This window comes from Tenrec ecaudatus, chromosome 13 (assembly GCF_050624435.1).
Source record: "Tenrec ecaudatus isolate mTenEca1 chromosome 13, mTenEca1.hap1, whole genome shotgun sequence".
In the NCBI taxonomy this organism is placed as follows: domain Eukaryota; kingdom Metazoa; phylum Chordata; class Mammalia; order Afrosoricida; family Tenrecidae; genus Tenrec; species Tenrec ecaudatus.
This window is the reverse complement of record NC_134542.1, coordinates 42586000-42611120: the sequence shown is the minus strand read 5'-3', so window position 1 is coordinate 42611120 and position 25121 is coordinate 42586000. Positions and strand designations below refer to the sequence as shown.

The 25121-nt window shown below is 43.5% G+C and overlaps 2 protein-coding genes and 1 pseudogene across 2 annotated transcripts in view; all 3 read right to left on the bottom strand.

The window, feature by feature from the left end:
- The window catches only part of HECW2 (HECT, C2 and WW domain containing E3 ubiquitin protein ligase 2), a 431089-nt gene that overhangs the window by 398691 nt on the left and 7277 nt on the right, over nucleotides 1-25121 (bottom strand). The window lies entirely within an intron of this gene.
- LOC142423862 (large ribosomal subunit protein eL24-like) lies at nucleotides 818-1336 on the bottom strand. Its single transcript, XM_075528989.1, has one exon. It carries the CDS (start codon nucleotides 1316-1318, stop codon nucleotides 845-847), a length of 474 nt encoding a protein of 157 aa, XP_075385104.1. The 5' UTR covers nucleotides 1319-1336; the 3' UTR covers nucleotides 818-844.
- On the bottom strand, nucleotides 22685-23071 carry LOC142424509 (NHP2-like protein 1 pseudogene; annotated as a pseudogene).

Sequence of the window (25121 nt, the reverse complement as noted above, 5' to 3'; positions counted from 1 at the left end):
CAGCTTTGAGAAACTCGCCAAACACTAGGCTCCTGATATGCTTATGATGTTCAATAAATCAAGTTACGCACATCTCACTGCAACTGCAGAAAAGGGAGAGATTACTGTCAAACACTTGATGACCAAAGCAGATTAATTTAATTGTGACAAACGGCTAAAATAGCTTTATTTACTTTAGTACAAAATAAATATGCCTTTAGTCACATGATATGCAAAATAACCATTGTATTTTGGGGGGAACTAATACAGATATCATATCGTTCCAGAGCTCAATAACATCAGGCAGTATTGTCCCGTTGCTGCCAGTCAGTCTCCAAACATTCTGTTCATTCTCAACCTCCTTGACATCCGCTCCCTCTTACCACCACTCCCTCTTATATACCCACCCACCCCACCCAAGAGACCCTTACTCTACTCGCTGACTCCACAGGTTCACCAACCCTGGGTTTCATATACTGAAAAAGTGAAAAACATATAACAAAAATTCCAGAGTGTCACCCCCAAGGACAAAATACAGGTGAGATAAATCCCAGATCTGCATTCATTTGCTCAAGGAAATATTGAAAGACCACAGGTTTAAGATATGCTGACCTTCTTCCTTTTTGGTTTTCTATCTCTAGGTCTTTGTACATTTCATACTATTTGTCTTTGTCTTCTTAAGCTGCCTTTTGAAAATTTCTGTTCAACTGTTTAGTAAAACTTCCTCATATCTTCTATTTACTTTAGTTACTCTCTGATTAAGAGCAAGTTTCGTCTCTTCTGACATCCTCTTTAATCTTTTCTTTCTTTCCTGTCTTTTTTTTTTTAATAGCTGCATCTTTATTAGAAAGTCTCTGCTGCCGACTTAGCGTTTTCCACCAACCCGGGGAGCAGACACTTTCACGGGCTTCACAATCTTTTGCTTAGGTGCCGCCTTGGTGGGGGCCTTAGTAGCAGCCATTGCTGTCTTTTTAGAAGCTTGCTTTGCCTTTTTTGCTTCCTTGGCAGCCCTGATGGCCTGTTCTCGCTGGGCCTTTCTAACCCCAGGCTTCTGATTCCTCTTGGCCATGATATCAGCAAGAGACGCACCAGTGATGGCCCTCTGGAATTTGACTGCACGGCGGGTTCTTTTCTTTTGAATTTCTTCCGACTGCCCCTTCTTGTGCTTCCTCCTGTACAGGACAGTCCAGTTGATCTGCCGAGGGTTCCTCTTGGAAAGGAATGCCGACTCGCATTTTGCATTCAGAAACTGGAAAACCTTTCCGTCGGTCCTGGCGTAGCGCCGCCCGTGCCCGGGGTAAATCTTGTAGCCACTGAAGCTGCACAGCTCGACCCTCATGGCTGCGGCAGCAGAGGGCCGGGGAAGACGGCGAAGAGCTCCTGTCTTTTTTTAAAAATCATTTTATTAGGGGCTCATACAATTCTTATCACAATCCAAAACATTTCAAAAAAAATTCAAACTTCAAGTTGCAATGTTGACAGATTTTATGGGAAATTTATTCAATGATGGAGGAAGCATCAAAATATGATGGAAAGAACACACAGTCCCTATGGCAGAAAGAACACACAGAATTGCTCTATCAAAAAGAACTAGTCCACATTCAACTAATTCAAGAGATAGCGTATGAGCAAGAACCAATGTTGCTGGAGTAAGAAGTTCAAGCTGCACTGAAAGCATTAGCCAAAAACAAGGCTCCAGGAATTGTTAGAATACCAACTGAAATGTTTCAACAAACTGAGGAAGCACTGGAAATACTTACCTACGCCAAGTAATTTGAAACACAGCTACTTGGCTAACTGACTGCAAGAGACCCATCTTTGTACCCATTCCAAAGCCAAGTGGCCCAGCAGAATGTTCAAATTATGGAACAATAGCATGAATATCACAGGCAAATAAAATTCTGCTGAAGATGATCCAACAAGGGCTGCCACAGTCCATAGACAGGGAGCTGGCAGCGGCTCAGGCTGCATCCAGAAGAGGATGTGGGCCAGGGATCTCAATGCTGGTGTCAAATGGGTCTTCACTGAGAGATTTTAAGATTTGAAACAACTGTAGTAAACAATCCCCTTTCATCCATAGATTAAATTGTAATTGCTGAATGTTTGCAGGGCAGAAATTAGCCAACAAGTATTAAGAGTCTCCACAAGGCTTGTTTTGGTAGAGGGCATGCTCTACTGATGTGGTAACAGTAAATACCCTATGCTACGTTCATCTTTTTAAAAAGGAAGAAAGACCGCAGGAATTATGTCCATAGGCCTTCTCAACTTGCTTGAAAGAGAACCCAGGGGCCAGATGTAAGACTAGTTATGCCGTGGAAAGCACAATATTGGAAACAAATTAATAATGAATAAGATATCTAGGAATCTACAATAAAAAGAAGTGAAGGAAGTTCTTGGACAACGACGAAAAATGAAAGAAACTGCAAGTATCACTGTGATAACTGAGCCAGGCAAGAATCACTAATGAATGTTACAAGAACTTGGTGAAAGGTTATTAGGGAACCAGACATTCATATGATCCCAAGTGCTAATCCACAGATAACCTACTAATCATATATATATATATATATTGTTCTTTTATATGGGAGAGTTACAGTTCAAAATAAACCCACTGACTCAGAGAGACTATATGACATTCACCACTTATCCAGTGACCCCACTCCACAGTCAGGCACACACCTTCTGGGGTGACAAACATGTTTAATCTGAATCTAAAAACTACAAAACAGGTAAACAAATCCAGAAAGTGAAGCATTCTACAATAGTCTGTCTGGACTCTTCCTAACAATCAATGCCCTAAAAGAAACGGTGGGAGGAGTGCTCTAGATTCAAAGACACTAAAAAACAATTATCAAATGTAATAACACATAGTATTGAGTTCTGGATTCCCCAAAAATATAAAGGTTGTGGGATAATTTATATGTAAATGAGGTGATATTATGGAATTGTTCATTTTCTTAGGTTCAACGGCAGTAATAATATTGGGGTGACAGGAGAATACCCTTATTCTTAGCAAATAAGAAATATTTGGGGATATTATGTCATGATATTGACAACTTATTTTCAAAAGACTGAGGAAAACTATGCATATATGTAGATATATAGCCAAATGCAATAGAATGTGAGCAATTGATCTCGATGACGATCATTAGTGCTTCTTTTTCTTTAAAATTTTTTGCAATTTGAAAACTTTTTAAATTAAAAGGTAAAGGAAGGTGTTTTTAAATTTAAACATCCATTAGTATATATGTCCTCTTGTTTTCTCTTAACTTGTCATTATCCATAAAAGCTTACGCTCCTCACCCTCATGCCATCATTGTAGATAACTCTAATAATTTATCCTTGGAATTTGGTGGGAAGGTCAGTAATCTCTAAACTATGTATTCGATAACCCAAATCTAGATAAATCACAGTAAAAATAAAATAGGACCAGGCATCAAAGAATAAAAAAATCATATCATGTGTGCCTACCTCCCCGATACAATCACTGAAGACAAATGGGTGCATAAGCAAATGTGGTGAATAAAGCTGATGGTGCCTGGCTATCAAAAGATAAAGTGTTTGGGGTCTTAAAAGCTTGGAGGTAAACAAGTGGCCATCTAGCTCAGAAGCAACAAAGTCCACATGGAAGAAGCACACCAGCCTGTGATCATGAGGTGTCAAAGAGATGAGGTATCAGGCATCAAAGAACAAAAAATCATATCATTGTGAATGAGGGAAAGTGCGGAGTGGGGACCCAAAGCCCATCTTTAGGCAACTGGACATCCCCTTACAGAAGGGCCACAGGGAGGAGACGAGCCAGTCAGAGTGCAGTGTAGCAACAATGAAACATGCAACTTTCCTCTAGTTCCTAAATGGTTCCTCTCCCTCCCCCACCCTCCCCCATCATGATCCCAATTCTACCTTGCAAGTCTGGCTAGACCAGACGATATACACTGACACAGATAGGAACTGGAAACACAGGGAATCCAAGGCAGATAATCCCTTCAGGACCAGTGGTGAGAGTGGTGATACCGGGAGGGTGGAGAGAAGGTGGGGTAGAAAGGGGGAAATGATTATAAGGATCTACATATAACCTCCTTTCTGGGGGACGAACAACAGAAAAATAGGTGAAGGGAGACATCGGACAATGTAAGATATGACAAAATAATATTATCAAGGGTTCATGAGGAGCCAGGGGCTTAGGTGGAGAGCACATGTTTTGGAAATGATGAGTAATGACTGTACAAATGTGCTTTATACAATTGATGTACATATGGATTGTGTTAAGAGTTGTATGAGCCCCCAATAAAATGATCAAAAAAGTTTTTGAAAAAAAAATTAAAAGAAATAGGACATCAAACCTAAGTTTAATGAACAGAATAAAGACGATGCATTACAGTTAGAGTGCTAATTTATATTTCTTTTAATTTTCCAAGTTTTATTGTGAATTGGGTAGAGAAGATCGGTTTTCTATTCAATCATTTATATGATTTTTCATGTCATTGATTGCAATCCCACAATGTAACATAATTTATCCCACCCTGTGCTTCCCATTTGTGTTCCTCCTTCTTCCCTAAGCTTTCTGAACTTTGTCCTGGAGTAAGTGCTGCCCCCTGGACCTCAAAGGTTGAATATTCTAAGGAGTGTGCGCCTCCGAGTGCAGGTGTTCTTTCTGGGGGCTAAATTCCGTTCCAGGACTGAAGAGTGCCTAATGGCCATGCTCTTGGGAGTTCTGACACTTCCCTGTCCAACCAATCAACCTGATCTCTGTTAGGATTTGGGGTTCTGTTCCACATTTTCCCACTCTATCCAGGACCTTCTCATGGGATCCCTTTCAGAACATTTGGTAGAAGTAGCCGGGCACTGTCAAGTTCTGCCCTCAGAGTGGGAGAAACTGAAAGTCATGTGGTCTATTTGACCACTAGCCTAAATGCTTCCACACATTTTCCATTTCTTCACTCTTGTTTCCTCAGAATACGCAAATACCAATTGGTGCACCTTAGATGGCTGCTTACCTGATTTTAAGACCCTATTCAGCCCTCATGAAAGTCGAATTGTCTTTGTGCACTAGGTTATGTCCATTGACATTGGTGTCCCCCAAACCATGGTGCTGAACCACCAGATCTCGGGACTCAAGGTCTTCGGTTTTGTCTTAGTTTTCATAACTTTGTCCCTGTGTGCTCCACCACATTATCGGGTGTATGTGCAGCACAGGTAAATTGTCATATTCTCTGTCACATCTACTTGTGGGCACACTCCCACGCTCCCTCCCACACTTGCTCAGCCTGCATGCGCATCCACGCATCCACCCATAGATCACTGTCATTACAAGACTGTATCTAACCAGATCTACCCTCGCTACCTTTGACTCTTCAGCTCCTCGCAGTGAGTGTCTTCCTCTCCTTCCTTATTGTATGCTGTGCTGTTGCACAGTGGCCTCCTCTTCAGCCACATCAAAACATGTCTTTCCTTCCAACCCCTGGTAGCCATCGAAGAATTTTTCTTCGATTGTTAAAAATAGTTTTCTCATACAAGATTTGTTCTTTCTTTTTTTTGGGGGGGGGGAACATCTTCTTTCTTGTTCTTTTGTTGTTGTTGTTGTCCTCCCAGACTTTGTTTTTTGGTTTTGTTTATTTTAATTAGGGGCTCATACAACTCTTAACACAATCCATACATACATCAATTGTGTAAAGCACATCTGTACATTCATTGCCCTCATCATTCTCAAAACATTTGCTCTCCACTTAAGCCGCTGGCATCAGGTCCTCATTTTCCCCTGCCCTCCCCACTCCTCCCTTCCTCATGAACCCTTGATAATTTATAAATTATTATTTTGCCATATCTTTCCCTGTCCGATGTCTCCCTTTGCCCACTCTTCTGTTGTCCGTCCCCCAGGGAGAAGGTCACATGTAGATCCTTTTAATCTGTTCTCCCTGTCCAACCCACCCTCCCTCTAGCCTCCCAGTATCACCACTCTCACCACTGGTCCTGAAGGGATCATCTGCCCTGGATTCCCTGTGTTTCCAGTTCCTATCTGTACCAGTGTATATCGTCTGGTCTAGCCAGACTTGCAAGGTAGAATTGGGATCATGATGGGTTGGGGTGAGGGGGAGGAAGCATTTAGGCACTAGAGAAAAGTTGTATTTTTCATCATAGCTACATCGCACCCTGACTGGCTCATCTCTTCCCCGAGACCCTTCTTAAGGGGGTGTCCAGTGGCCTACAAATGAGCTTTGGGTCTCTACTCCACACTCCCCACCTCATTCACTATGGTAAGATTTTTTGTTCTGATGATGCCTGATACCTGATCCCTTCAACACCTGGTGATCGCACCAGCTGGTGTGCTTCTTCCATGTGAGCTTTGTTGCTTCTGAGCTAGATGGCTGCTTGTTTATCTTCAAGCCTTTAAGACCCCAGACGCTGTATCTTTTATGGTTGACTTAATTCACTCAGCATAATGTCCTCCAGGTTTATCCATGTCATGAGATGCTTCCCAGATTCATTATTCTTTAACATGGTTTAGTAGTCCATATGTGTGCATACCACAGTTTGCTTCTCCGTTCTTCCACTGATGGGCATGTAAGCTGCATCTATCTTTGGCTACTGTGAATAGTGCTGCAATGAACATGGGTGTACATATCTCTATGTGTGTGGCAGTTCTTATTTCCCCAAGATCTACATAGGCATACATACAATATTGCTATAGTTTAATTTTCAATTTTCTGAGGCAAGCAGTCCAATCATTTCTTCACAGGGCAACTTAATCAGAGCCGAAAGATCAGCAACGAAGTCTAACCTACCTACCTGTTACAAGGTCGGTGACGGTGGCAGCCTCATCTCTTTCTCGTTCCATCTAAAGACTCACCCACAAAACAAGTCAGGAGCTATTTCAGACATCAAGAGAGCAAGTTCCCAAAGTCCCAAGTTTAAACAGCAAGAATGCAACCTAAATTTGGGAGATTTCATCTAAAATTGATGCTGACAGAGCAGATGGCACGCATACTCTTTTGGCACTTTGCCCAAGAAAGAGCAAACCAAGAGCGGATTCTTATGCAACACATGAACATACTTCAGAAATCCAGGGGGAAAATAACATTTCATGTGTTCTTGCTCTTGCTTTTTTTTTTTTTTTTGATGTTCTGATCAGCAAAGAAAGTAGGGAATTAATGCATAAACAGATTTAAAGGTTGCTTCCGCTCTTCGCAACACATTCCCAAGGAAAATGCTCCAGTGTTTATAACCTTGATAAACCTGACTTTGTAGACTCTGGTTTCACCAAATTAACGTGACATTTCAAGCTAAAGAAGCTCCCTCCGTATCTTCCTAGTCAATTATCATTGTTTGCTCCTTACGAATCACGGGCCTGCTCAGAAATGCTGTCAAAACTCTGCAGTGATCTTTGACAGGTAACAGGTGGGACTTAGATAAAGGAGTGAATGTAAATAGTTACATATATCTTTACTCAAAAATAGTAATCATTGGCTAAGCGAGATTACAGGCAAATATTTCAACATGTATGTAATGTATGCAAATATTTCAACATGCCGCAAAACCTGAAAGAGCCGGAATGTGCGCAAAGGGGACACAGGCAGCCCCATCGAGAGCTGGCTCTGGCAGGTTTCCGTCTAAGGACTGAGGGTGAATAATCCAGAGCACAAATAACCACGCGCTTACATTCCAGTCCCTACTTTCAAATTCAGGCATTTAAAATAGTAAGTCAGTTCTCTCTATTTCTAGATATGTTTAAAATTTTAAATGAAAAAACTGAAGTTCTAGCTTTTTTTTAAGTTAGTTTTTAGTGAGAGGTTTTATAGTTTATTCCCTCCAGTCAAATATCAGGAAAACAATCTTTAAAAATTACACAGGCCTCTCAGAATTCTCACTTCTACAGCAAATCCATATGCTAAGAATATCTTGCCAAATATATGAACTGCCTCTAGCAATGACCCATTTTAAGAGAAAAAAACTAACTGAAAATTTTGCAAGTGAAATTGAATTACTCTAATGGGCTACTTACCTCAAAACCTACTTACATTTATCTACATAAAGCCATTCAAAGAAATCCCACAAAAGGTTGTGCCATCAATAATATTTTTTGAAAGGTTAAAAAAAAAGCCTAGATACTATGCCCCTAGAACATTTATGGTCTCTACATATTTAGTTTAGTGCCTTATAGTACCTTAAATAGTACAATTTCCTTAAAGCAAAATAAGCATTGCTTACGAATTCTTTAAATGTTAAAGAAAAGGAAGGAAAATATATATTTCCTTGGCATTGGAAATGTATCTTGAGTTAAAAGCTAACATTGATTGTGAATATTTTACATACAAGAGACTGTAAATAATTTATATGTATTTCTCCATCTAACCCTAAAAGCACAGTTTAAGGTAGGTAGATACTCTTATTATTACTACTTTAAAGATAATGGAACAAAAATTCAGGTTTAATTTACCAATTAAAGCTATGGTAGACTGCTTTGTGTTTCCCCAAATCTGGCTTCTCCCTCTTCTGTAAGAACAGAGCTGTTGGCCACCCAGCTGGAGAATACATCTGTCGCCCGTCTCAGAACAAACGTGGTCATGAGACTAAGTTCAAAGCATGAAATGGGAGCAGCTGGGAGCGATGGTGCAGCCGCGCTCTCACCGGCTGGAGGACCCCTGGAGGAAGAACTGCGGCAACATCAGCATGCCGATGACGGCCACACACTAAGTGATGGCAGAACAGTGACACTGGTACAAAGAAAAAAATGTTAAGAGACCCTGAGTTACCACTTTGAGCAGCAAAGACCGTCGGAACTACCTCTCTACATCAAGAACAAGTAACATAAAAATATTAGCAGCAATTTAAAATAGAAATAAGCTCTGGTCTTACTGGGTCACTGTGTTCTGAGGTAGTGTCTATTACAGCAAAGGAGTCCAGATGGACCATGGCTAAGCGATCAACTGCTGAAAGAAGGTCACAGGTTTCAGTCCACCAGTCCCTCTGTGAGAGAAAAAACCTGACAAATTGCTCCTAAAGAGATTACCTATACACTCGAGCATAAGACAACCTGCTTATCAGTCAGGCACCTAATTTTACCACAAAAGCTGCATTAAAGATGTGCTGAAAAACTCAGCTTATACACGGGTATATACGGTACATGCTAGGAAACTCTATAGGGAAAATCTACTCTGACCTACAGGGTCAGTATGAGTGAGAACCCACTAGATAGCACACAACAATGACTGTCAGCATCCTGATTCATGCTAAGTTACAACAGAACTGGGTACCAGAAGTGAGGTGACATTTGTTACCTAAAGCTAACCTATGAGACGTCAGTTCAGTGGACGGATGCTAAGTAACATGAAACTGGATATTACTGGATGGAAAGGGTTCTCAACTGGTGACCTCTGCTCGTCACAAAAAAGCACTTAACAAACTGCCATCTGAATAACCTGGAGGACAAGCCAGGTCACGTGATTTCAGAATCCTGCACCATGCTCTAAGGGAAGTAAATGGAAAATGCCACAATGGGATGCCTCCATCATCTCAGAGTATTCACACAACTTGATTAGGTAGCTAACCTTGATATGGGCTAATTTCACAAAGCTCTGAAACTAGCTCCATGCGTTGGCACAAACCATAGGCTTCCTGGTCAGTAACAGGGTATCTTAATAAAGCAGTTACAGTTTTATCTCGCTCACCCTCCGCGAGATTTAAACTGAAACCACTAAACAGTCTTACATTCTGGAAACGCAGAAATGGAAAATGTTAAGTCTTCAAGCTTAGTAGAAACATTTTTCAATCTTATATATCTCAATTGCCTAGTAAATCTTTTACTCTTGTTATGCATACCTAAAAATACGGCAATTACTAACTGCAACGATTTCAAACTTACTTCCTCTAGAACCACTGAACTGTTGCAAGTAGAGTTTTCCTAGTTTGCTCCACTTGTTCTCACTTTTTATTTCCAAATGTATCTAAAGATCTGTTAGATAAGTGTGTAACTGCATCCAAGGTCAAGTTGCATGTGTATTTCTCTTCAAAAATTTAAAAGAAAGTCCTTAATCACACACACACACACACACACACCAAGGCTTTAAGAGTTTGTGGGAAATGGACTAAAAAACAATGGATTTTTTTCTCACAATGTTTAAGGCAGTTCTCGTGTACTTGCATCCCCACCCTGTTTCTGCAGCATGGACTCCAAATCATAGGAACGCCCCGGACAGAGCACTGCTGTCCCATGGGGCTGCCGCAAATCCCGAGACAAGCAGGATGCCGCCGCGCTTCCTCGCCGGGGTGCTGGTGAGTTCCAGCCACTGATCTTCCCATCGGCACCAGAGAGCCTCCCCCGTGTGCCCCTGGGGCTCACATGTACACAGACGACACACATTCACGTACACGTGCAGGAGGGGCTTCATCAAGTTCACGGGGAAATGCCGTTCCCCTTGAGTTCCATTCTTCCATAAGCTGTGTGAAAGCCCCTCGTCCACATGTAACAATTCTCTATGATATGGCAGCGGCTATCTCTGTCATCCCAGCACAGGAAAGCTGGGGTCTAAAAGCACCCCAGACAGTGCTGCCCAATGTAAAACTCACAGTGCTTCTTTCACCCACTGCCACCTACTGCGCAACGGAGACTGGACGCATGAATACGATTACATGGAAGAAAACAAGGAGCTTAAAAAGCACTGGGCAAAAACCTAAAATAGAAATAAAAAAACTCTGAAATGTCAAACTTCTGGATAAACACTAAAAACTATCCAAGAAATGCCTTCTGTCTACTTTTTCCACATGATGCTTTTGTAGCTCCTTCTGGTCTATTAAGCATACATATTGCTTTCCTTACTACCCACTGCCATCGAGTGGACGCCAACTCACAGTGACCCTTACTACCCACCGCCATCGAGTGGACGCCAACTCAGTGACCCTTACTACTCACTGCCATCGAGTGGAGGCCAACGCAGTGACCCTTACTACCCACCGCCATCGAGTGGACACCAACTCAGTGACCCTTACTACCCACTGCCATTGAGTGGATGCCAACTCAGTGACCCTTACTACCCACCGCCATCGAGTGGACGCCAACTCAGTGACCCTTACTACCCACCGCCATCGAGTAGATCCCAACTCCGTGACCCTTACTAGCCACTGCCATCGAGTGGACGCCAACGCAGTGACCCTTACTACCCACCGCCATCGAGTGGACGCCAACTCAGTGACCCTTACTACCCACCGCCATCGAGTGGACGCCAACTCAGTGACCCTTACTACCCACTGCCATTGAGTGGACGCCAACTCAGTGACCCTTACTACCCACCGCCATCGAGTGGACGCCAACTCAGTGACCCTTACTACTCACTGCCATCGAGTGGACGCCAACTCAGTAGCCCTAACTACCCACTGCCATCGAGTGGACGCCAACTCAGTGACCCTTACTACTCACTGCCATTGAGTGGACGCCAACTCAGTGACCCTTACTACCCACCGCCATCGAGTGGACGCCAACTCAGTGACCCTTACTACTCACTGCCATCGAGTGGACGCCAACGCAGTGACCCTTACTACCCACCGCCATCGAGTAGATCCCAACTCCGTGACCCTTACTAGCCACTGCCATCGAGTGGATGCCAACTCAGTAACCCTTACTACCCACTGCCATCGAGTGGACGCCAACTCAGTGACCCTAACTGCCCACTACCATCGAATGGACGCCAACTCACAGTGGCCCCATGGACAGAGTCAAAAATTCCATAGGGTTTTGAGACTGTAAATCTGTATGGAAGCAAACTACATCATCTTCCTCCCACAGACTGGCTGGGGGGCGGGGAGAGGGGAATGTTAAATGTTAAACTCCCCCTGACCTTATGATTTGCAGTCCATTGCTTGACCCACTGCATCACCACAGCCTTGTTTCCCCTTTGAAGACCTCATTTTATCATAGTCCTTATCTTCCTGCTGTGCTTGATATGAAAGGATTCACATTACAAATATGGAGACAAGATGACATCAGCTCTGTCGCTGAAATAACCCTGGGCCCCACACTGCCAAGGGCACTGGGTCTCCGTGTAACTACCATACTCAGACGGGTCCCAAATGAGAGGATGAATTAGGATGGACTACCTATTACCAATTAGCTGCATGATCTAGCAGCAGTCACAAAAGCATACCGGGCGTGGTTTCTTCTCCGCCAAGTGTGAATAACAACTATACTTCAATGGGGCTCCAATAAGAAAGAAGAATTTTCCGTGAACTTTTTGAAGCCCCTCATGCAATCTGTGACCATCATACTAGCTATCACACAGGAAAACACGTGGAAAGGAGGGGGTCTGGACTGGTCTCAGCTGCTGTTGAGTTGGCAGGACGACTACACGGAGCAGAAATAGGGCATTGGCCCAGTCCTGCATCACCTTCAGGACACTCAGCTTCCTAGTCCGTTATTGTAACTATAGCGTCAATGCATCGCTGCAGGGGTTCCCTCGTTTTTCCTAACCCCCTTCTTAACCAAACAGGATATGCTTTTCTAGAGACTGGTCTACCCTGGCCATGTGTCCCAAGTGTGAACAAGGCCACTAGGGGCTTATGCTAGCATTAAGATGGACAGAGGATCCAAATGCCTTTTAAGGAGCAGGCATCTCACTGTCCTCTGTAGTTTGCTTTGCATGGTCCCAAAAGTACTGCATCTGTATTAAAAGAAATAACTGCAAACATGGAAAGTCACTTAATTCTGTAGTGTCCCATTTCTTTATTTATAAAATAAAGTGGTTCTATTTTTAAGACTAGGAGAGTATCATTTAGTCTATCCCTTTAGAATATCATAAGCATACAAATTACATGGAATCTACCACAATGGCTGGCTATCTTCTTGTGACAGTCAGGTTTTATGCCAGCCTGGCTGAACCAGCATCTCCCATGATATGATCTGACAATTCTCTGATGGCTTCTTCTATGAAGCAGCCCCTGCAGTTACAGGGGTTAGGAAAGACCCCCAGTTTACCATCTGACTCTCAGACCTGAACCAGAATGGACTAACCCGTTTCTGCAACAGAATGAGTGGTTTCTTGATATAAGTATCGTTCTATAAGCTACTCATAAACGCATCATTGTTTTCTGCTTCTCTAGAGAACCCAGCCAGAAACCTCAGAACTCACAATGTTCTTGACTTCACCATATTCACAAATCTAACTTGAAATTTTATTTGGTTGGGGCAGCAGCATGTTTTATTAAAATGTTTTAATCAGTTTTCCACTTTTGAAAATGAGAAGACATGAGAAAATTTCCATTTCTGACTTTTCCTGGAAAACTGGCATATCTAATCTCTTAGAACAACAGTCAATTTTAAGAATTCTAGAGAACCTTAATTTAATTCTGTTAGGTATCTAAGGTCTCTTCACGCACCAGTTTAGTTGCTAAGATTCTTTGGAGACCATGGATTGTAAATCAGGTCACCAAAGCATATGAGCTAACATCACGTCCGGCACAAAGGAGAAAGTACAGTGCACTTCATCCATGGACCGATGCAGTTTTCATTTCCAGGCTCACTACTGTTTTAAGAAAAGGACTCCTCCTAAATTACTGAATTTTGGTGAACCAGAACAATGTTTCTCAAACGTTACGGTGCATACCTCTGAGGATCTGTTTAAATTCCGATTCCGATTCAATGGGTCTGCCGAAAGGTCTGAGACTCTTCATTTCTAACAAGCTATCAGATGATGCGATGCTGCTAGTCTGTGAGCCACACTGAATAACAAAGATCTACAAGAGTTACAGGGAGTCCTGGGGGTGCAATGGTTAAATGTCTGGAGGGTACTGGAAAGGTCAGCAATGGGAACCCACCAGCCACTCCCCAGGAGAAGCGACCAGGTGACCCGCTCCAGTAAAGATCAGTAACCTAGAGAGTCCTCTGAAGCAGTGCTACTGCATCCTATACGGTCATGATGATGCAGAATCGACTCGATGGATCTCAACAACACAGAAGTCTTACAAAAGAAGGGGATTTCAGAAATAACAATTCTCTGGATGAATTAGACCTCCAGAATATCACACTCTGTCATTTAGAACGTACATAAGTGTTAGTCTTTTGGCATCCTGTGCCAACTTAATATTGGATCTTAGAAGTAATAACCTTTCGTAGTGGTCCATGAGGGAGAAACACGTGGTTCCTTCAGTCATTGTGTATCAATACTGACACTATGTGATCAATACAGGGCATCAGACAGTGGCGTGAGCCAAGTTTCAATATATGCAGAGACATTTGTTTGTTTCTCTTCTAGTCCACGGTACTTTCAATGTTCCTTGCCAAATGCATCAATTCTTCTTTGGTCTTCCTTATTCACTGTCCAACTTTCACTTGCAGATGAGGGAACTGAAAACACCATGGCTTGGGTGGGTCAAGCACATCTCAGTCCTCAAAGGGACATCTTTGCTGTGTTTTGTTTTTTTTCTTTCTTTCTCTTAACAATTTAGAGAGATCTTGTGCCGCAGATCAGCCCAATAGAGCATACTGTTTGGTCCTTTGGCTGCTACTTCCAGGAGCATTGATCGGGGACTAAACAAGATGAAATCCTTGACAACTTTAATCTTTTCTCCCGTTTCCATGATGTTGTTTACTGGTCTTGGTTTTCTTTATATTGAGCTATAATCCACACTGAAGGCTGCAGTCTTGGAGCTTCATCAGAAAGGACTTCAAATTGAGTCACCTGCAAACTGTAGCTGTTAATGAGACTTCCTCCAATCCTGATACCACATTTTCCTTCACATAATCCGGATTATTTGCTCAGTATGAAGATTAACTAGGCATAGAGAGAGGAGACCGCTTGGATACACATCTTTCCTGATTTCAAACCACGCAATAGCTCCTTGGTCTGTTAGGATAATTTCCTCTTAGTTTGTGTACAGGTTCTGGGTGAACACAATGTAAGTGTTCTGGAAATTTATTATGATGCACACACTTTAATAGCTTTACACAATCAATAAAACACAAGTAAACATCTTCTGATTTTCTGTGCTTTCGGCCAAGATCCATCAGCAATGAGATACCGCATTCCCTGTCCTCTTCTGAATCCAGCTTGAATCTCGGGCAGCTACCTATTGATGTACTGCTCCGTCCAGTTTTAAAATCATCCTCAGCAAAATTTCACTTGCATGTGATATTAATATTATTGTTCAATAGTTTCTGAATTCTGTTGGCTCGCCTTTCTTTGGAATAGGCACAAATATGGATCTCTTCCAGTGGGTTGGCCAGGTAGCTACCTTCAAAATGTCTTGGCCAAGAGGAGTGAGTGCTTCCAGCATTGCATTAGGTTATTGAAACATTTCAGCTGGTATTCCATTAATTCCTAGAGTTCTGTTTCTCGATAATGCTTTCAGCGCAACTTGGACTTCTTCCTTCAATAATAGGAATATCATATTCTGCAGACAGGTAGGTTGGAGGGGATATGATGGAAGTCTCTACAGGCAGTCCCTGGATAACAAACAAGGTCCCATCCTAAGGGTAGGTGAGTCGGAACAGATGGAGGCAGTTCTTATTTAATCTTGCTTTAGTGCACAAGAAGGCGCCCTGGTGATGTCATGGGTTCTGCGTAGGACTCCTGACTACAAGATGGGCAGCTGGAACCCCACCAGCCTCTCCACGGTTTGGAACTACTAACTTTGCTGGGTAGCAGCACACCCCATAATCAACTACTCCACTAGGGCTCCCCTGCCTAACTAAAGTACACCAGAATCCCTACCAGCGGACAAGGCATGAGATCTGTTTCCTAATAACTTGACCACTACCTGTTAGGAATATGGAAGCGATTTCTAGAAAAAGAAGGTTAAATTAATTTGCCTCTCAGATTCTTCATAATTGTTTCTCAACTGCAGAAACAAAACAATGCATACAAATACAAGCTTCTTTTAACACATCATTCTAACCTGCAAATACAAGCTTCTTAAGACACCATTCTAACCTGGATTACTTGCCTCACCTGATGTTGACCCAAGAAACAAATGAAGAAAAGGTGTATATAAAAATTCCAAATATATGCAACAATATGATTGCCTAGCTAGCTGCGTCGGGATGCGCATCCTGGCGCTCCCGGCATTCTCGGGTCTCTCAGAGTGCTCTGAGAGGCCTTCTTTGCCCCATCATTTTGTGACTCTTTTCGGACCCAGTCCAGATCACCCTCATCCCTCTCGCAGAGGCCAGGGATGAGCTGCCCGACAGGGCTTCCCTGACCATCAAAAGGAAGTCTCAGTTTCACCCCATTCCCTACGGATGCACATTCTACACTCGTAGCACTTACCGTACTTGCAACTGTGGCGGGTTTGTTTGCTTTCCTTTTATTGCTTATCAAATAATTCAAATATACAGAATAGGTGAGAAGCCCCTATTGGACAAATGTTAATATGTTTGCCACCTATGTTTTGCATGTATTTACTGACCATTTGTTCCTTCCTATCTTTACTGCCTGGCTCTCTCACTCAATTCTGTGTCTGATGGCTGACGCATGCCCCGCATGCAGCGCTCGTTGTATGTCTGGTCAATGAATAATGCATGAGTGACATCTTTCTTAAAACTGAGGACTGCCCATCACTGCAGAATGGTTATCAGATAAGAGACAGTGATCAAATGGCCTCCATCTTTATGAAAGGCCAAAAAAGAAAAAACAGGAGGTGGGCTTTTATTGACAAATAGGCATTTAAATTTCCATGTGTGCTATAACTGGATATTGTGTGTTGGCATGTGTTAGGTGAGTGCACTACAGGATCCCTTCTTTAGATGTCCTTTGCACTCACACCCCAGATGGTTCACATGAACACATAGGCGTCCCTCGTTGTACTGGACCTCACGATACTATGTTTCACAGAGAGTGTGCTTGTTACAAAGTGAAGGCGTGTAGCTGCGGTGGCTAGCAGGTATTTCGGAGTCATTTTCCCACCAGCACGTGTTCACTTCCGGTTTCTGTGTCACACTTTGGCAATGTTCACTACTTGAAAACTGTACATGTACTAGACTAAAATATAGAGTGCACAGAATTTGATATGCGCTGGAAAATTAAAAATGCGTGTGATTGGATGTATTGAAATATTCAATTTACTGCCATGGCCTGGAACCAAATCTGAAATATCCCCAGGGCCTGCCCGCATCACCCAGGGACTCCACAGGCCATGAAAGGTTTACTGAGCAAATAATCAGAAAAGCTAGGAGAATGTGGCATCAAGATTGGAGGACGGCTTATTAACAATTTCTGATACACAGAGACACAACCTTGCTTTCTGAACGTGATAAAGAGGTGAAGCACTTGCCCCTGACGATCAAGGATCGCAGCCCTTGAAGAGAAACAAGAGGCCATCTAGCAGGGAAGCAACAAGCCCATGTTGAAGAAGCACCCCAGCCTATGCAGTCATGAGGTGCTGACGGGATCAGGTATCAGGCTTCAGAAGACCCAAAACAAACAATCATACCAATGGGAATGAGAGGGGTCAGAGTGGAGACCCAAAGTCCACCTGTAACAATTGGACATCCCCTCACAGAGGGATCCCAAGGAAGGGACAAACCAGCCAGGGTGCATTATACCACCAAAGAAATATACAAGATTCCTCTTTAATGCTTCCTGTCCCCCACTATCATGACCCCAGTTCTACCTTACAAATCTGGCTAGACCAAACTAGTGCAGATAAGAGCTCTCGACACACGGAATCCAAGACAGATAAACCCCTCAGTAACAATAATGGGCGTAGTGATACATTGAGGGTAGGGAAAGGGGGAGAAAAGGGGTACTGATCACAATGATTGACATATAACACATACACAAGGGGTATAACAACAGAAATGAGGGTGAAGGGATGGTGTAAGGCATGAATATAATAATTATAATAATTTATAATTTATCAAGGGGTCACGAGGTTCGGAGGGGGTAGGGAAAAAAGAGGAGCTGACACCAAGGGCTCAAGTAGAAAGAAAATATTTTGAAAATAATGATGGAAACATATGTACAAATGTGCTTGATACAATTGATGTATGGAATGTTATAAGAGCTGTATGAGCCCCCAATTTAAATAAAAATTTTAAAGGATTGCAGTCTTCAGTATGAATTGCAATTCAATGTAAAGAAAACCAAAATCCCCACAACTGTACCAATGTGGTACATGATAAATGGAGAAAAGGTTGATGTTGCTTGTCTCCACAATCAACATTCATGAAAGCAGCCTTCAAGGGCTCCAACGACTCATTGCATTGGTTAAATCAGCTGCACAGGGTCTCATTAGAAGGTTGGAAAGCACTTTGAGGGGGCACTTTAAAGAAAAAGTTGCACCTGACCCAAGCCATGGTATTTTCAATTGCCTCCTAATTATGTAAAAGTTGGCCCCTGAATAAGGAAGACTGAAGAACTGATGCATTTGAATTATGGTGCTGGGAAAGGATACTGAAAATACCAGGAACAACCAAGAGAACAAACCAACCTATGGAGAAGAAGTACAGTCAGAATGTTCCTCAGAGGCAAGAGGGTGAAACTGCATCTCAGCTACTTGGGGGCTGTTGTCAGAAAAGACCGGCGCTGGCGAAGGGCAGCGTGCTTGGTCAAGTGGAGGGGAGGGAAAAAGGGAAAGGCCCTCCACAGGATGGACTGGTAGCACGGCTGCAACAATGGGCTCGAGAATAGGACCGGCGGTGAGGGGGCGCAGGCAGGGCAGTGGTTGGTTCTGTTGTACACAGGGTCCCTATGAGTCGGAACAAACACGACAGCATCTAACAACAGCAGGCTTAGACAGGGCAATGGCTAGCACGGCCTCAGAGCTTTGAGGACCAAGTCCATTTGTCTGAAATCAAGCCAAGTGGAAGGTAAAAGCCTAAGAAGCGCCGCCTCCAGTTTCCATAGCTGTCCACCTCCTCTCGGCAAGCGTGTCACCCAGGGGTCCACACAGCACATAAAAGGTGCCTCCCACCACGTTACCTACAAGCTCACAAATGCCATGTGTGCACATGTCCCCCTTCCCCACCAAAACTTACTGGGTCAGAGTTTGATTACGTTGAGTTCTTATACTCCCAATGGAAGAGAATCTGCTTATGATTTCAAACGTCTGCCCATTCCTGGGGCTATTACATCATTAATCCTTCATGGCCCACATGGAATTCCACTCTCTCGTTAATAAAAGTCCTCGTCTACGATGGTGGTAGGCGGTTACCTTTGTTAACAATTCTTCCTTCTGTCCACCGTGAGCCCAAGTGGCCTCTCATCGGTGTCATGAAGAAACGCTTCAATCTTACACCACAGAGCACCTGCCCCTGGCCACTTCTCACGTCCCAGGGTGGAGAGCCAGTCTCGTACGCTGCAGAGCACACTCAATCTGACTGGGATCACAGTGGTGACCATTTACTTTATCTCCTCGGGATTCAGAGGCACTCCGTCTGTGTGAACCGAACAGCACGCACACTGGCTTCGTACAGCCATCACGTTCTTAGCGTGTGTGACGCACGCTCTGTGTGTCCTGAGCAACTTCTTCACATCAAATAATGGTTAACCGAAGCAAAAAGGACTGCGCTGGAAGCACGGCCTTTCGGTGATAAATGAACAGCGCGTCACCAAGCACGCCTCCCTGAACATAAGCCAAAAGCTGATTCATTCTCTGCATGACATCGGTGGCTTCATCCAGCCGCACAGGGAAATGGCTGCTAGCAAGCGCTTGCTAGTAATCAGTCTCCCACACTCACGCCACCAATCGCACGCAGCTGCCAACAGGGTCATTTGACAATGGAATTTTTGTAAATGGCTTCCTGGTTTCTCTCTAAGGATAACGCTTGTCTTAAACTTTCCAGCTGATTTTCCGAGTAGCTCTTCAATACTACGACTCAGACTTATTTTTGCGGCACGGACTTTGTAACGGTGCTCGCCTTTAGCAACCGAATGCATCCGTTTGGTAAGGAAAGCTGGACTGGGTTCGCGTCTGGGTAATGTCAACAGCGTAACAGAGAAGCCACTGTGCTTTGTTTGAAAATGACACCAAAACACCCATGGCTTCGTGCCACCATTGGACAAAGTTTTATAACGGGCAACGGCCGGGAGTTCGGAGCAAAAGGACAGCACGTCCAATTAAAAAACCGTTTGAGACTCATCAGCTTACTTCCAATTGCACTTTTCAATTTCCACTCCTGTTTGAAGCCTTGATGTACAGATGTCCTTTAGCTAGACCAGTGATTCTCAACCTGTGGGTCGCGACCCCTTTGGGGTCACCTGATTCATAACAGTAGCAAAATTACAGTCATAAAGTAGCAACGAAAATAATTTTATGATTGGGGGGGTCACCACAACATGAGGAACTGTATGAAAGGGTTGCAGCTTTAGAAAGGTTGAGCACCATGATCTAGACACACACAAATTCACATTTCACATTTTCTGAGAGATATCGTTCCCTGTGATGACATTAAGAACCACAGCATTTACATTACTGTTTTGGGACTTCAGTGAACCATTTTTTAATCATTTTATTGGGAGTTCTTACAGATATTATCACAATTCATAATTCAATTACATCGAGCATAATTGTACAATTGCTGCCATCATCAGTTTCAAAATATTTTCCTTCTTCTTGAACTCTTTGATATCAGCTCCCCTTTTCCCCTCCCTCCCCATCCTCCCCCATATCTAATACCACCCAATGTATCCATTCACCTACTATTCTGTTACTCTTTCCCCTTGCGTGGGGCTATACAGTGGTCATTGCTGTCGGTCAGTGAACGATTTCAGAGCCCCTGATCTATGCACGTGAACTGAGTATACGAATTAAAAATGGTCCGCAATTATAGAATACCCGATGTGATTGAACAATGAAATAATATATGTGTTAGTTCCCAATAAAATGGTTTTTAAAGAAAAAAAAGATGTAAAAATGGAAACAGCAATTGGATATGTAATTCCGCAGTAGTGGTGGTCTGGGAGTAGATGCTTTAAACATACAAACCAACAGGTGTAGGAGGAGAGTGGGCGTACACCCACGAATATGTACAGATTTGACACGGGTTATCTGTATATATGTTAGAGGATATTTGTAGATGTGTAATTGCTTTTGCTGAAAATATGCCCAGAAATGTTGTGGTGCGTGCAAGGGACAGAGTTTAAAAACCGTCCTCAATACAGCCAAACACCTTGAGGGAATGAGTGGCTGGGCCCAGGGAGCTAAGAATGATTATCTCAGGGGAAACCAATGTCAACTGGCGTAACTTAGCTCATGAAAGCAATGTTCTACCACACACCTTGGGGAGTAGAAACTGGGATCCTAAAAAACTAGAGTCTTAAATGGGTCTTAAAAGCCATCCTGGGTACAATACTTCATCTCTCCCCATCTGGAGGAAAGAAGAGTGAATAAATCAAAAGACACATGGAAACCATCAGTCCAATGTACTACTGAACCACACAAGCAAGAGTCTCCACAATACTGCACCAGAAGTAGATGACCCCCAACTACACCACTCACTGCTCTGAAAAGGATCGCATTCACGGTTCTTGATTAGAGCAGGAGACAAAGGTGGCACAGAACTCAAAATCATTTAAAAGTCAAGATGTAGGACGGTCAGCTGAAGACTGGTAGAACCCCCAACACTGTGGCTACTTGTCACCCCTCCAGGCTAGACCTGTTCTCACACTCAGCTTAGCCATTTAGGATCCAAAGGGCAGCATTTCCACAAGGAGATGGGGTTCAGATAAGAGGAGGAATGGAAACAGGGGCCACGGGGAAGGAATGGAAGGGTACACAGAGGGGACTGAAATGGATGAGTTGAAATAAAATGTAAAATGAATGATCTGCTCTGTAACCCTTTATCTGATTCACAATAAAACGTTCATTAAAATAGCAACAACAAAACACATTGTTTCAACACATCAATAAACAAATGATGTAAAAATTATATTAATCTTGATGAGGTGCATCGTTCACAAAACGCAAGCTAGATTCACTGATCAGGGTCATCTTTGCTATACAAATGTGATATTTAATATGACGACAGTGCATCTTAAGGACATCACAGGATTTTTGTGTGTGTGTGTGAGTAAATCCTTTTATTAGAATGTTCTCAAGAATGGATTGGCTCACATGAGCACTCTCCCTTTTGGGGGGAGAGGACACGGCTGCCAGGCATGGTGGCAGCAGCAGCACTGGGGCTCAGCATCTGCACAAAATGTCCACTGAAGGAACCCACACTCAGGTTTCCTGGGATTCGGCTGCCTTGGGCTGTCTGTCCCAAGTCTCCCTCGCCCAGGCTGCCTCTGAACCAAGCTTGCAGGACCTCTCTGGCACGGTTGCCGCTCTGCCTCACTCATGGTCAGGGGCACACTGGTAGCTGAAGATACCCAACAGGCTCACCAAACACAAGCCCCCGCCCCACCCCCAAGTGACTCAGCACCTAGAAAGCAAAGGAAGGCTAGCAATCCTCCACACGTATGTAAGGTTCTGTGTGCAGGGCACACAGGGTGCCCAGTGGCTGGAGCGGGCCCAAGCTCGAGCCAGAGCTCTGACTCAGTTCTACAAGGTTGCTCCTGGCCGATCCCTGCCTCTGAACAAAGCCCACGCGCTGTTTCCTCTAGGCACTAGCTCTGGGTCCAAAGGGAGCAGGAGGAGATGGCACAGAGGAGGAGGGAGAGAAAGGGCAATGAAACAATACAAAAATTCGGAAACCAGGACAATATTTTACAATGATGAGGGAATGGCCGAGAAGACCACACACCAGCCCAGAGCATGTCCGACCCCCGCCCTGGACAGGGGCCTAGACAAGCAGCCTCTCCATGGACTGCTGGACGGACTGGATCTGCTGCTTCAGCTGCGAGCCCTCCTTGATGGCGATGGAGCAGGCGATGACAGGCCTGGACACGCCACAGGCCCGGCCCAGGGCCTGCTTAGAGCGCACAAACACATAGGGCACGTTCTTGTCCTCACACAGCAGCGGGAGGTGCAGGATGATCTCCAGCGGCTCGGCATCCGCGGCCATCACGATGAATTCCGAGATGCCTCTGTTGAGGGTTTTGGTGGCCTCATAGGCTCCTTTGCGAAGCTGCTTGTAGTTACAGGACTGCTGAACAAGGTCCAACAGCTTTTTGGTGAGGTGGGCATCTGCGAGGGGCTAGGCTTTCGGATTTACATCTGCCTCAGTCATGGCTGCAGTTCCGTGGTCTCGCCACTCCGGGAGGAGCGCGGCCGAAGTTGGAGCACGAGCGGTGCCTGAGCCGGAAAAACCATCACAGGATTTTTACTGAAGTCATCCTTGGTCTCATATCGCAAGGCTCTGCCTGTTCTGCCACACCAGTTCTCTAATCTCATATCCACCTTGCTCTTGATTCTCCACTCCTATAGCACTGGTCTTCTTGTGAATCTCTGAGCAGACCCCAACATAGTCTCATCTTCCGACCTTTGTCCTAGTGGTTCTTTCTGTGTGGACCATTCCTTCTGTGTGGACCATTCCTTCTGTGTGGACCATTCCTTCTGTGAGGACCATTCCTTCTGTGTGGACCATTCCTTCTGTGTGAACTATTCCTTCTGTGTGAAATATATCTACATAACACTCTTACTCACCCCCTTTTAGGTCTTTATTGAATGTTTCTTTCTTCATGAGACCTACTCTAACCACACTGATCCGATCCTACTTTTAATTTTTTTCAAAGTACCACATATTTATTTACTTACTTATTTACTTATTTATTTTTCTGTAAGATTATTTTATTGGGGGCTCTTACAGCTCTTATAACATTCATCTATTGTATTAAGCACATTTGTACATATGTTGCCATCATCATTTTCAAAACATTCTCTTTCTACTTGAACCCTTGGTGTCAGCTCCTCTCTTTTCCCTCACCCCCACCCTCCCACCCTTCTGACCCCATGATAAATTATAAATTATTATTTTCATATCGTATACCATCTGCTGTCTCCCTTCTCTCGTGTTTCTGTTGTTCGTCCACCATTACTTTTTCTGCTTCCCCTGTTGTACTGTTTATCCCAAAACTCACTTCCTTTGAGCATGGAGTCCAATTTACCCCCCTATTTAGCTTATTATCTGTTTCCCATCCCTGGGTCCCTACAGGCTATAGTGTAGGCAGAAAACTCCACAAGGGCAAAGGACCTTGATTTTGCTCCCTGGTTTATCCCTAGCACCTATATCATACAGTGAGTCACAGAAGTTGCTCAATAAGTATCACTTGGATGAATGGGTGATTTTTCTTGCTTTTACATTGCTCTCTAACCACCAAACTGTCTATGGGTCTTGTTTTGAGAATTAAGGAGAAATTGGTGGGCCATAAATGGTTTTTAAGAAAGAAAATGATGCCAACAAATTGGTTTTAAAGCTATATAAAATCAGGAAATCAGAACGTGATCTAAAGTTTTGACATGCTGGATACAAAAGGCTTACTTAAGAAGTCAATCCATGAAGGAGGTGATAAAAATGATAAATTTTTCATCTGATTAAGCTGCCTTATGTGGCTTATTTCACATAGGTCATCCTATAATACAGACACTTAGGGGCATACGATCATTGTTAGTGTATACATATGCATATGCATGTGCCTATATACATATAACTATGTTGAATAAATTTAGAAGAAACTAAGGACATTTTTAACATATGCACATTTGCACATAAAAAATAATGATGTTAGGTGACTATATGTCCCGGTTTTCCAGGGTTAGGCCCAGAGTATGCTTGTTGATGTCTCATCCTTTCTAGCTGATGTCCCTTTTTACTCTTGAAAGAATCTAGGTTTGACAATTTCAAGTTTTCTTGGAATCTAGACTTTCTGGAACCACCGAGGCTAGATGACCCACATACACCTGGCTCTAAAGAGTCTAAGATCATCTTTAAATTGTAACAAACACTGCCTCTTCAGATCATTTATAAATCAAACAATATTTCACTTAATGCGAAAAAGGGGGGGGGGAAGTCCGCCTTGCACATCATGCTTTTATCAAGAATTAGCTGGATGGGATCGAATGGACAGCAGCAGCGCAAATGGTCAGATGAGATGACGGGCGGTGAGTTGCTGTTCACACTGGTGGAATCATTTTGAAAAGACTCGCGATAATGGCTGCATAACCTGAAGCACATAACCAACGTCACTGGACTGCACCTGGGAAAACTGTTGAATGGGTGAATCAGCTGGTGAGGAAACACAAGTGTCTTCTTATTCAGGCATGTTTGGGGAACTTCAGAG

What these genes read in the sequence shown, in the direction of transcription:
- LOC142423862 (XM_075528989.1), bottom strand. Translation starts at nt 1,318, where the DNA reads ATGAGGGTCGAGCTGTGCAGCTTCAGTGGCTACAAGATTTACCCCGGG.